Genomic DNA, 13,274 nt, shown 5'->3' on the forward strand with positions numbered 1-13,274 from the left:
ACGTTATACTGACAGTACCGTCCCCAGCACATCCTAGCAGGAACCGCAAACGGACGCCATATTGTCTGAAGAAAGAGGATCTTCAAACTGAATGACTGACAGCTGTACAAAGGACAGATTTAATGCGAAGGTAAAGCTTTTAAGAAAAAAACCCCATTTGATTTGTTGTAAACAATGCTACACCATCGTAAAGGCTCCTTTCGACCAAAGGCAGCAGGGGGACGACCTTGACGAGGCAGGGCCGTCCCCAGGAAATGATGTAAGTTGCAGGCTAAGACGAAGCCCTAAAGGGGATTAGGCCATAATCCTTGCTAATAGCCTTTTTCCATATGCATTCAATCAGGAGCCACAACAACCCGGCCTCCCATCGCACTCACTCAATTCATAACAAAAGGCTTACATTGCTCAAATGGTTTTGTGGAAGAAGATCCAACAGTTCAGACTAATTTAAAGCACCATCGTAGTCTCGGGCCATGCCTGTATGTGTTTGGTGCATGTGTGTTTGTGTTTGTGTGGGTAAGAACCATGTGTCTGTAAAGGCAAGGGTGTATGTGGATTTTCACTATATCATGATTAAAACAGTTTCCCACAAGTCATGTGAGACACACAGGTTGAAGCGGGACGAGAGGTGTGGTTTTGGTGTTGCTGCAGTCCGGTCTCTGCGAGGACAGTCAACCTCCTGGGCCTAATCTGATCAGAGGAGCCTCCCTAATTACATTACCACACACACGCATACACACACACACACACACACACACACACACACACACACACACACACACACACACACACACACACACACACACACACACACACACACAGACTTAAAGAACAGAGGGTGATGGCTTACTCCAGCAAGTGTTTGTGATCTCAACTTCAGCCTTTTGCTGTTATTTGCTTGATTTGACCTCCATAAAAAGTCCCTTTGACGCTATCCATGTTTTGTTCGGGACATAAAGGGCATAAAAAGGGAATTATTTCACCATTTATCCGTGTATGTTTTCGACAAGCAAGGGATGGAGTTAATATTATTTAACCATTTAACACAACAGGTGACCATGAACTAGAGAAAATAGGCTTTGCCCAGCTTGACTAGTGGAATGCGTAGCATGTTTTTCCCACCATGTCTTTCCATCCTTCATCTCTTAACTTGTACTGCTTAACAAGTTAAGAGAGAACAAACAGAGGTGTTATTTACATCCTTCAACAGGTCACAGCTTAGCTCAGAAAGGCTCATGTGAGCGGCGTGACATCGGTTCAGGCAATGACTCCCCCAACCAGCACCAGGATACTGTGTTATGCAACCGCTGTAAGGTGGAGTTGCCCATCCTCCCCGCGTCTAGACGGCAGCGCTTTAAGGAAAATACCAGAAGTATTGAAATCACAAGTCACAGCTCCGCCAATCCCGCTCCTCACTGTGGTTGCTATGACAACAGTGGGCACATGTGGAGATGAAACCCTGTGCGTAGTTACCATGGGAATATTCTCCCCCTCGCTGAAATGTGTGTGATGCTGGGTTGTGACATAGATGCCCCACCCACCGACAAAAGACACATCTAGAACTGTGAGGCAGTTTGACTTCAACATAGCGACTACATTTGATTGTACAAAACATTGATGTTAATATATAGGACATACAGGTGTTGCAATGAACTAGCAGAAAGCGAGAGTAGAAGAGGCATAAGAACGATGGAAATGTGTCTTGCTCGTCTGAACCCTAGTTTGTTGCCCTGGATTCTCTTGCAGTTGTCTGATTTTGCCCCACCACACACACACACACACACACACACACACACACACACACACACACACACACACACACACACACACACACACACACACACACACACTTATAAACATGCACTGGCACACTAATAAGGCTTGAGCTAGGATGGGAGGATTTCATGTTCAGATTAAGTAGAATCTCACTAGATCTGGCAGTCTGCGGTCAGTGTTTTGATCTCAATCTGCCAGGCACAGTGGGCCACTGGGGCACGTGTCACGTTGTCGCCTTGACCAGAACCGCTCTGACCTCCACTAACTGCACATAGCTCTCTTACTCCCTCTCACAGACACACACTGCTGTTGTTGGATTAAAACAGCTGCCTTTGTCTTTTTAGGAATTAAGGGAAAACATCTGTCTGTTCAGGTTCACGGCCATGCGGCTCGAATCCTTCCGTCTGCTGTTTCAGAGGCCAGATAGTCATGAAACCAGCTCGGGGAAACACAGCTAGACTTAAAACACAACAAGCAGCAAATAAATGGAGTTATGAGGTTTGTTTAATGCAGGGCCTCTGTGAGCTGGTGTCATTCTGGTGAAGGTATAAAAGTCTGGGCCTGAATAGCCACAGACTCCATAATGTCTCTGACTTTAGTTCTGCAACATACAGTATAGTTCTACAAATCATTCTCAGCATTTAATCTTCCCTGTTGGGGGCACCAGAGGTATCTTTTCTTTGTGGAATCGACCTTGATTCTGACAAACCACGGAACTCTTTAAGGTGAACACTATTGGTTATTTGTAGACAGTAAGTACACAGTACGAGAAATGCTACAGAGCTCAATCACCTGGTCTATCTCCTAGTCCATAATGTGATGGATGGGTGATGGCTGGATTGATGGGAGTGATGGATGGATGGATGGAGCTCCGCACACAGGCAGCACTGTTGGAGAAGTTTTAGTGACTCAGTGACTGACTGAGTGGGATGATCGGCGGTACTTCCTGCACTACCACAGTGGACAGTCTGTCATCATTTACCTGCTTTGAAGGGATTAAAGCATTTTGGAAACAAAAAAAAAAACCTACCACCATTCTGTTAAATGGGCTTGTGGTCAAACAATGATCCTTCTTAGCCATTTACACACACACACACACACACACACACACTGCCCTGGCGCTGCAGCACAGAACTGCAGACTGACAGAAGTGAAGCAAAGTCGTTTAGGCAGTCTGTCCTTTTCATGGACTATTAGCAGAATAAAAAAACACACACACTTGAACCTGTGTCACCTAAAGACGGGCTCGCAGGCAACAGCGAGGTGAATGTTACCTTATGTCACCTTATGAGATTTGGGAGCTACCTGGAAAAGGCAGCAGAAGTTAAGGCCTCCTGTGGCGTCTGCATTGAGCTTATTAACATGATGGCGCCCTCTAGAGGCAGACATACATACAGGCATACATCATAATGTCCAGCTTGAGCTACCAGCTCACAAAAAGACAAAACCTATTAATTTTTTATTCTATTTATTTTACATTAAAGGGCCATGTGACAAACCCTTTTTATAACCTTATTTTATTATGATATGTATATCATATGTTTGATGATGAAGAGGCAGAATGAAATATGTACCTAAACACTTTGTATTCCCACAAAGTTGCAATCAGCGTCCGATAGCCAGAGTCAAAGTCTTTTTAATGTCTTTTTGTTTTTCCTCGCACGCAGGCCGTAGTAAGTGTGTGTGCTTATCGGGATTCTGCTGTTACCATGGCAGCGATGATGATGATGATGATGATGATGATGATGATGATGATAATAATAATAACGTGGAGTGCTGGCTCTCCGAGTGAAGCTTAGCGGTGGCCTGATCCCTTCGCTCCAATAAGCTTCTGCCTTGAAGAAATAAAACGCATTTTCGGTATTCGAGACAAACATCCCTCGTGAGTCAGTTCGGTCTAAAACCGCTTCCCTGGGAAACGGCTCTAAAATTCACACATTACGAGGGAGAGTAGGTATGGGTGGCGTGACTCACCCTCACTTCACACCATGTCACATCTCAAACTCCTCTGGCGTGTGCCGTGATAGCTATAAACACTGAGAACATCAATTTATCACTGTGTTCTGGTACCACTTGGTAGATATATATGGTAGATGTGTGTGTGTGTGTGTGTGTGTGTGCGTGCGTGCGTGCGTGCGTGCGTGCGTGCGTGCGTGCGGGCGTGCGTGCGGGCGTGCGTGCGGGCGTGCGTGCGGGCGTGCGTGCGGGCGTGCGTGTGTGTGGATGTGTGAAAAAGGAAGGCAATATCTCGCTGTATTCTATTACACTCAAATGAGTCACGGAAGCGGAAAGTGATAAAAGTCACGAACAACATATTGCAAATTTCCAATGGCTTATAACTTATGAGGAAAATGCAAAACTAACGGTGTTTCCACTCTTTCTCTCCCTCTGTGTGTCTGTCACTTTCTACCTACTGTACCTACCTACCTCTCTTTCTTCTTCCACTCCTATCTGTCTCTCTCTCTCTCTCTCTCTCTCTCTCTCTCTCGCTCTCTTTCGTTCCGTCTAGGCTGCGGAGGTGGAAAGGCAGCTGTCCACTCAGGTTCATTCATTACGGGACGACTTCAGGGAGAAGAGTGTGTCGACAAGCCAGCACATGACGAGACTGGAGAGTCTGCAGGTCGAGGTGAGCGCCCCACTGCTCCGGGATCAAAGGAACACGATCCATTGATTGGTTGATGGGTCGAATCAGCTTTTCTTCTAACTTTCCTCAAACGGTTTCAGTACGAAAACCATTTAACAGCAACGGGCAAGTTTGTATTCCTCCTGTGTGAGGTCCGGTCTTTATAGCTGGGTGGAGACTGAAGGTAGCTGCCACCCGACCCGACCCGACTGCACACATGAACCCCCTCCTGAGATCAGGGAAGAGAAACATGCAGACACACAGAGAGGGAGGGGGGAGGAGCTCAGCCCACTTGATGTGTTTCACCACGTTTTCTGAAATAGACGGCTCACAAAAAACTGAGCTGTCTTATTTCACAGTTTGTGTGTTAGTAGGCCCATCACAGACCTAAATGTGTGTGCACAAGCACTGAAAAATGTAGTCTTTAATAATTGGTCCTCTTTAATGCGCTTGTGTGTGTGTGTGTGTGTGTGTGTGTGTGTGTGTGTGTGTGTGTGTGTGTGTGTGTGTGTGTGTGTGTGTGTGTGTGTGTGTTGATAAACGTGTACACCACTTCACAAAAAGAGGAAAATCTAAAGAATTCCATTCCCGGCATAGGGATCTCACACTCCTTATTTACGTATTTTACACATTTCCTTGCCGGTGCTTTCGGGAAGCTGGGATGCTATAACCTGTTCTATACCTCCGTTCTCCTTACCTCTCATTCTCTCTCTCTCTCTCTCTCTCTCTCTCTCTCTCATCCTCTCACCCCTCCTCTTCCTGCTCCTTCTTTCCAACTGAATAATCTCTCCTCTTGGCCGGAGCAGCAAGGGTTAGAAGTGAGTGGTGACCGAACTTTGTCTCTTGGTCTCTTGGACTGCATGCTGCATGGGAAAACAAGGAATTCAAATGAAAACGTTTGGAAACAAGGATATAATCAAGACTTTTAGTTCAGATTTTTGAGTTGTTTGCCTATTTAGCATTTACCCAACAAATTTGATTCTACGTCTACAGCATATTGTACATTCCCTCATTCTACATTACTTGGTTATAACACAGTTATAACCGAGGTAACCCAGGTAAATTATTAACAAGACTGAAATATATTAAATTATATACATTTTGATTGAAATCCCCGTTTCCTGAGGTTAAGCATGAATTTGTCCGTTCAACGGAGCATGAAATATGAGTCGTCAGTGGGGTTTGGCACGTATGACACCAGCCGTATGACAGGGGATCATTAAAAAGTATCCTCCTAAATAGTTCAACACTATTCCTCTTCAAAGCAGAGGAGAAAACACCCACACTGCAGCGAGAGTCTGCGCTATAATAAGGCGAAGGGAAAAAAATGCCCCCGCTCTATATATAGCCCAGATGCTGCACTGTCTTACACCGCTACCACTCCAACACCTTGGCTTATATTGACAGATGATCCCGACGCTTCTTCAGTTCAATCTCTTTCAATCGAGTCGACTATATTGATCACAAATTATCTGATGGATGGTGCTGAAGCCGGGCTACACGTAACTCGTCGGGCTGGAAAAGCCCTTTGAGACGTAGCATCCGTCAGCCGCACTGTTAAGTAGGTTACCAGATGTAGGTCAAAAGCGGATATGAAAACATGAACAAACGGTGTTTATTTGATGGGGAAAGCTACACGGGAAGTGACAGGAAGTGCAAAAAAAACAAAAATCCCTACCGCTGGGAATAATCCTTCACGTTATGTCAATGGCAGCCCTCGGGTTCGAGGCGGTTTACAGAGACAGGCGTCCGTAGTAATCGGCCTAAGTGGAAGTTTAGTTTGGAAACTCTACCCCATCACCCGAGACATTCCTCCACAGGAGGGTGTCAACCCACGGCCACGCCCATGCTAGGCAACAAACATATTTCGGTTCCCGGGGGAGTACATTTTTAATCTTGTGCAAGAGCTCAGCCTTAACTCCAGGGGAAAACAACACGTCAAGTAAAAACGAGTCTGTAATTAAGGTTGGGGCGGCTTCCTGTGGATCTGCGGTGCGGCCGCTAGAACCATGGGTTTAAACATTTCCTGCTTCCCGCCCCGCCGGCTTCCGTCAGATCAAGATGCTGTCGGAGAGGAAGATGGAGCTGGAGCGCCGCGTCCACACGGTGCTGGAGGAGAACGAGCTGCTGCAGAACACCGTGGACGACCTGCGGGAGAGGACGCTGGTGCAAGGGAAGCAGTGCCACGAGAAGGATCTTCAGGTAGGGACACTGTGGCCATTGGGGTCACACTGTGTGGTACTCAACCTGTTGATGTGGTGACTATTTAGAGAGAAATTGTTTTGTTTTTTTGTACATATAAGTATCTATCTATTTTCGCCAATAAAAGCAGAGAGGTGGAACACATGGAGCTGACTGTTATCCAGAGTAATGTATAATGTCTTAACTGGTATGGATTTACTCAAGGACACATGGGTTTATGGGTATAAACCCATTTGCAAACCTATCTGCGTTTGAACATGTGACTTCCCTACCAAAGTACAGCGAACCAGGCGGTCCTACCTGACCCTCCTAAAGGCATTTCTACATTCAACAACTCTCTCATGTCTTGACCGCTGTCTTGATATTCACCACTTTGTCCATCTTTTAAAGAGGACCTATTATGCTCCTTGTTACACAAGTTAATATAGGTCTTTGAGGTACCCAAAACATATTTTGGAGTTTTTTCTTGAAAACGCGCTCAGATTATGAACTCTAGCCATTCTAACATACCTCTAAATACACTGTGTTCCTGATGCTCTGTTTAGGTGGGCGGAGCCACCCTCATGAGACCCTGAGTTCTATGAGCCAATGGGCTTTGAGCATCACTTCCGCGTTCTGTTGTTTTACTCCGTAAACTTTCACTGATTTCACCTTATGGGTCCACCAAAATCTGTTTCTGAACAAATGTGAGGGGAGAAATAGGCAATCCAGTTGCAGTTGTTGTCATATGAGATCTACGAGGCCCCACTTAAAAGTTTCTTCTGACTTTCGTCGTTTTTTGTCCACCGGGACATGGCAGGGATTTTGTGTCATGTAAATGTCGTAAAATAAAATTAAATACATATTGGTTTTGTTTGGAGAAACGCACAGCGGATCACATTCTGCAGCCTACAGTCTATGTATTGCATAGAATGTATTGCATCCATCACAGTTTCTTCACTGTCAGTTGGCATTAATTCCTCTTTCTTTTAAAAGATTTTGTGCTGGTCTTCCCAGCGGCGCTTGTTATTCTCGGTGTGTTATTTATTTATTCATCCATAGTTGGAGTTAATGTTAAGGCTGAAGTTGTCAGAAACCGAACGCAGACACAGAGGCAGATGACAGGTTAACAGGGAGTTCATTTTAAGGTGGAGTCAGGTAGAGAGGGCAGCTGGGGGGAGGTTGGGCTGTGGAGAAATCCAGGGGTGAACAGGGAGGGTGAAGAGTCCAGGAAAGGATTGGAAGGCCAGAGGCAAAATTGGGTTAGTTGGCGGTGCAAAACAGGTTACAAGAATCTTGCTAGGCTGGACTAGACTGACTGTGGAACGGGGTCTACGATCTGGCAGCGTGGTGAAGCTGAGGTCTTTATAGCTGGGTGGAGACTGAAGGTAGCTGCCACCCGACCCGACCCGACTGCACACATGAACCCCCTCCTGAGATCAGGGAAGAGAAACATGCAGACACACAGAGAGGGAGGGGGGAGGAGCTCAGCCCATGTTTTCTGAAATAGACGGCTCACAAAAAACTGAGCTGTCTTATTTCACAGTTTGTGTGTTAGTAGGCCCATCACAGACCTAAATGTGTGTGCACAAGCACTGAAAAATGTAGTCTTTAATAATTGGTCCTCTTTAATGCGCTTGTGTGTGTGTGTGTGTGTGTGTGTTTGTGTGTGTGTGTGTGTGTGTGTGTGTGTGTGTGTGTGTGTGTGTGTATGTGTGTGTGTGTGTGTGTGTGTGTGTGTGTGTTTCCAGCTGCGTCAGAGTCAGCTGGAGCTCCAGGAGGTGCAGACGTCGCACCGGCAGCTGAGTGCCCGGCTGGAGGAGCTCACGGAGGAGCGCAGTCTGCTGGGCTTCACGCCACACCCCGCAAGCCTGCTGTGCGAGATCGAACAGAGCATGGAGCAGGAGGAGCAGGAGGAGGAGCGGGTGCAGGTAACCCCTACTCCTCTCACTCCCCAGAAGTTGACCATACAGCAAAGAGATGTTTGTGATGATGAGCGTGAACTTTTTTTTTACGCTGTGAAACCTTGTTCTTTATTTGGGTCAAATGGCATTTCAGGATCATTGTTCACTATGTCTGTAATTTTATTTTCTATTTATTTCAATTGATATTGTCTATTTATGTTGAAAAAAATGGGTTTTTGCTTGATTTTATTGTTGATATTTAGTCTCGTGCTAACTTAATTGACATTATTATAAAAACAACGTTATTATGTGAGGTTATTTCCCTTCCACTCAGCTTAGGGTGCTTTCACACCTACCCTGTTTGGTCCATTTTAAACTAACCATGGTGCGTTTACATGGCATTGCGCGGTTTGATAAACTATGCCCAACTGCCTATAGAAGTTTAAAAGGAAAAAGAAAGAAAGTAGTATGATGAAGGTCTTGTACACCTACACAGGCAGACAGTTAACTCTCACATACTGTACTTACACACGCACCCTTTTTGCAGCTGCGTATCCAGCTCTGGGAGGCCTACTGTGACGTGCGCTCCCTCTGCTCACACCTGCGGGGGAACGACATCACCGACTCGGCCCTGTCCACCGACTCCTCAATGGACGAGTCCTCCGAGACGTCCTCGGCCAAGGACGTCCCCACGGGCAGTCTCCACGCCAGCCTGCTGGAGCTGCGGAGACTCACTCAAAACCTCCTGGACGGCAACGAATCCACGGTACCAGACATTACTCAACCGCCCTTGACATTGTACTAATATGGAGTATAAGGATCGCTGTTCTAAAGTCAGATTTTTCCCATTTGAAATACAAGAAAGGTCCTTTCTCCCATGTTAATGAGGGACGTAGTGTTGAGGAAATGAATTATTTTTAAAAGTTAAAATACATACATCAAAGACAGTTTCCCATTGAAAACCAACATCACTTCTGCTCTTTGCTGCGTAGCCGCCCTGTGAAACCCTGTGTGCATGTTTTTTCAGAGCTCCCGACGTAGTGACGAAGAGGCTCTGGAGGAGCAGGTGAGGAAGTTGGGGGAGGACCTGAGGGAAGCCAGGGAGCTGTACGAGGCAGAAAGGGACAAGACGCACTGCAGCGAAGAGGAGCTGCTGCGACTGCACGGCCAGGTAAAGACAGGATGAGTTTGTTGGGTCATTATTAAAAAAGACCAGATCAATATGTACCAACACGCACTTCCCATAAATCCGGACTACGGCTGGGCGGGGTCAAAACTCGCCTCCGTGTCAGGAGACAATGTAAACTCAATCTGCATAAGCGTACAAACATCCAACAGTCGCTATTAGTCAAATGTTGTTCTTAGCCACAAGCGACAGAGTGAGTATTCAGAAAGGAAAGACCGTGTCTCGGAGATCTGAAACCTGCGCCTGGCGCTTTTCCCTGCAGATGGCGCTGCTCTCCGTGGAGTTGTGCTCCGTCCGGGAGGACAGCGAGAGGATGAGGGCCATGGCCGAGGTCGGGGAGCCCAGCGAGCAGCTCCAGAGCGCCATACGAGACCGAGACGACGCCATAGCCAAGTAAGACACAGCTTATTGACAATTACTAATTACTGTGTGTGGAATTCACAAACCTGCCTGGAGAGTTCCGGAAATAATTCTCTCGTGTTTTCGCTGTAAATTTGTATATAACAGCCGATCTTCATAGCACATCACTTGGACTCAGAGATCAGTCCGATAAAACATGAGTGAGACAAATGCGTGGGTGTGTCGCTCTGTGTGCCCGACAGGAAGAAAGCGGTGGAGATGGAGCTGGCCAAGTGTAAAATAGACATCATGTCACTCAACAGCCAGCTCTTGGACGCCATCCAGCAGAAGCTCAATTTATCGCAACAGCTGGAGGCCTGGCAGGTGGGTCGAAGGTCACGGGAGATGGCGGGGGGGGGGACTAGAAGTAGCACTATGTTTTTGTAAATATCATGAAAAACAATGAAATAAATCGGGTATTTTTTTTTCAATCCCTTTCAATCCACTTCGTTGTTTTTTTACAACATCTAATGTACTTACAAATAAAAAGCTGTGGATTTGAATTTTAAAATTTGCTATTGATTAGAATTTGCATTGCCTATGTGGATTAAAGCTTGCTTCACACGAATACGTATCTGCATCCGGCGGCTGGATCGGCATCACAAGGAGGGAAAATCAGGGAAAATAGGAGAGCTTATTTTTTCCAGAATAACAGCGAGTAATTCACTCAGCTGGACCATCTTCAATGGATGAGGGTTTAAAACCTCCTTTATATAGTGTTTGCAAAGTGCGCATAAAAATAAAAAATTCACTTACAATTAACTCACTCAGGAGAGATTTTTTGATAGTGAAGATGGTGGCATCCGATGTTAATGATTATAACGTCATTAGTTTGTATGCGTGACTTATTTGCTTAGTTTTAAGCCCAGTTCCAGTAAAAAAAAGGTCGACACAAGTAAAAAGTTGACACAATTGAAAAATCTGAACGCATCCCGGAGCCTCGATGGGACGCAAAAAATTCTGCACCGCAGAGGGGGCGGGGCTTACCTTTCGAAGGGGTGGGGCGGGGCCAGCACGTCATAGCTTTTTGCGTGCAGAATCCGACTCTCCATAGAAATGAATGGACTTCTCGGCCGTCCTTATCATTTGTCGTATTTGGTGTGAAGCAGGCTTCAGTGTGAGTGTGTGTTTCTCCCCCTTTCCTCACCCCCCACACTAAAACCAGCAGCTCTCTCCTCTTTCTTTCCCTGGCTGCAGTTTGCCTCCTCAGGGCTCTTTACTGTGTGGCTCTTGTGGTTTCTGATCTAGTGGCCTTTCTCAGCTTCCGTACCACCCTCCCCCCCTCCCCGTGGTACCCCCCCTCCTGCCTTTAGAGGTGAGCCTGGGTGTGCCGTCCCCGCCGTGGCACCCCCGCACCAACCCGACCGTCACCGAGGCGCAAGGCCGGGCCATTCCATGCTACGGAGAAAACACACACACAAAAAAAAAGCCCATGTTAGCTGCTTGTCCATCTTAACAACAAAAAAAAAGAAAAGCACAACCAGGAACCTCCATTTGCTTCCACCATCACCCTCACACCATCATCCTCCCCTCTGGTCATTCCCCTTCATACCTCCATCTCCTTCGCTACGCTGCCATACGATTTCCCCCTTCCTAAGGTCTCTCTCTCACGTCTCCGTCTTTCCTCTTTTCCCTCTCTCCAGGACGACATGCACAGAGTGATCGATCAGCAGCTGATGGACAAGCACCAGGACGAGTGGCGCGACGCCCCCTACTCTGTGTCCAGGCCCTCGGGGGCCAACGGCGGGCGGTCCTCCTCCCGGAGGGCCCACCGCGTCTCTGAGGGGGACAAGAGGCTCTTCTCTTTCTTTAAAAAGAGCTGAGTCCTGGGGGGCGGGGGGACAGAGACGGAGACGGAGCTGGACGTGGGAGTTAAGAGGGGGAGGCGGGGGGGGACATCACAGCACAGCACAGGCAGCCGCTTCCAGGCAGGGGGGGCCGGGTAGCTCTAGGAGTTGCGGGGGAGGGCGGGGATTTTGCACTTTATCTGTCTCATTCTCATCTCGCTCCTTCGTTTTTCAAAAAATTCGACGTGAAGGAAGGTACACGCTGACCCCCTTCAGCTACTCCGATGGGAATCTATGGGAATGACTGAGACTAGGTCTCAAAGTTTACCTCCAAAGAGGGAAACAGGTGGTCCGTCGTAGTGCCTACCACCATCTCCAGTACCCCACTGCCAGCTCTTGAGGCCCTCGAGGGATCACTGTGTACCAACTCTCACCGTATGCATCTGAGTCTTCAGGCCAAGGAGTGTGTCTGTGTGTGTGTGTGTGTGTGTGTGTGTGTGTGTGTGTGTGTGGCTGGGGAGGGAGGGGGTAAAAAAAAAAAAAAGCAATGGAAAACTTAAGACTAAATACTTTCCTAAATGTCCCACTGACTGTGAGACATTCAGCGCCAGCTACAGCTAACTGGCGTGTGAGCTCTCAGGTTTATTCACTTGCTCAGGGCGACGTTCACCATGAGGCCTTGGTCCCGGTCTGTCCGACTGGGCGATCGACTACAGATCTCTCTGTATTTGCAAAGTCCACAACAAATTATAAGGTCGTGAATAGAGTGGACTTTTGTTTTTCTTTTTTTTTTTAAGTTGAAGGTTTGAGCCCCCCAGGCTTATAAAAACTCGACCCCGCAAAGTCACCCAAAACGTGCAGCGATATACAGTATATATTTTTTCATCCTAAGACAGTTAATGGTAGCTTGATCCGAGGTTAGTGATTTAATTCACCCTGAGCAGAACCCGAGTTCACCTGAAGGACGACGGGGCCATCAGATCGAGTGAATGTATCAAAACCAGCCTATTCGAGTTATTGGTTGCGTCTCTCTCAGGTTTGTGGCGAAATTGAAACGGGGCTTCGTGTTTATCTCTGATGGGTGAATAAACCTTTGGGCAGTGAAGGTTAGCGGTAGCTGATGTCCGGTTGGTATCCTTCCTTTTTTTTTTTTGTTTCAGTACAGTATCGGGGGGGGGGGGGGCGTACGCTACGTGCCATCTGTATCTGTCGATCAACCTTCCTAGCTGACCAAAATTTCCAAAAGAAAATTGTTTACATGGGCAAGAGACAGGAGGAGATGCAACACCCTTCTTGCACCAACTCTGCAAGGCGCCTACGCCCTACAATCTACCGTCTCTCCAATTCGGCTTGGATCAGCAATATGCGACGAACGAAAGGAGAAAAAAAGAAGAAGAAAAGTCTACCTCTGTTCTCGT

The 13,274-nt window shown here is 47.0% G+C and overlaps 1 protein-coding gene across 1 annotated transcript in view; it reads left to right on the top strand.

Moving 5' to 3' along the window:
• The window catches only part of bicdl1 (BICD family like cargo adaptor 1), a gene marked incomplete at both ends in the record, with an annotated part of 16,272 nt that extends 4,380 nt beyond the window's left edge, over nucleotides 1–11,892 (top strand). The window contains 12 exon segments of the mRNA XM_080004303.1: nucleotides 4,286–4,402; nucleotides 5,206–5,217; nucleotides 6,455–6,601; nucleotides 8,332–8,511; nucleotides 9,032–9,250; nucleotides 9,512–9,655; nucleotides 9,933–10,063; nucleotides 10,273–10,393; nucleotides 11,318–11,324; nucleotides 11,327–11,371; nucleotides 11,374–11,384; nucleotides 11,713–11,892. Coding sequence (XP_079860429.1) covers nucleotides 4,286–4,402; nucleotides 5,206–5,217; nucleotides 6,455–6,601; nucleotides 8,332–8,511; nucleotides 9,032–9,250; nucleotides 9,512–9,655; nucleotides 9,933–10,063; nucleotides 10,273–10,393; nucleotides 11,318–11,324; nucleotides 11,327–11,371; nucleotides 11,374–11,384; nucleotides 11,713–11,892 — 1,314 coding nt within the window.
• Nucleotides 11,893–13,274: the final 1,382 nt, after the last annotated feature.

Source organism: Zeus faber (assembly GCF_960531495.2).
Source record: "Zeus faber genome assembly, chromosome: 7".
Lineage (NCBI taxonomy): Eukaryota > Metazoa > Chordata > Actinopteri > Zeiformes > Zeidae > Zeus > Zeus faber.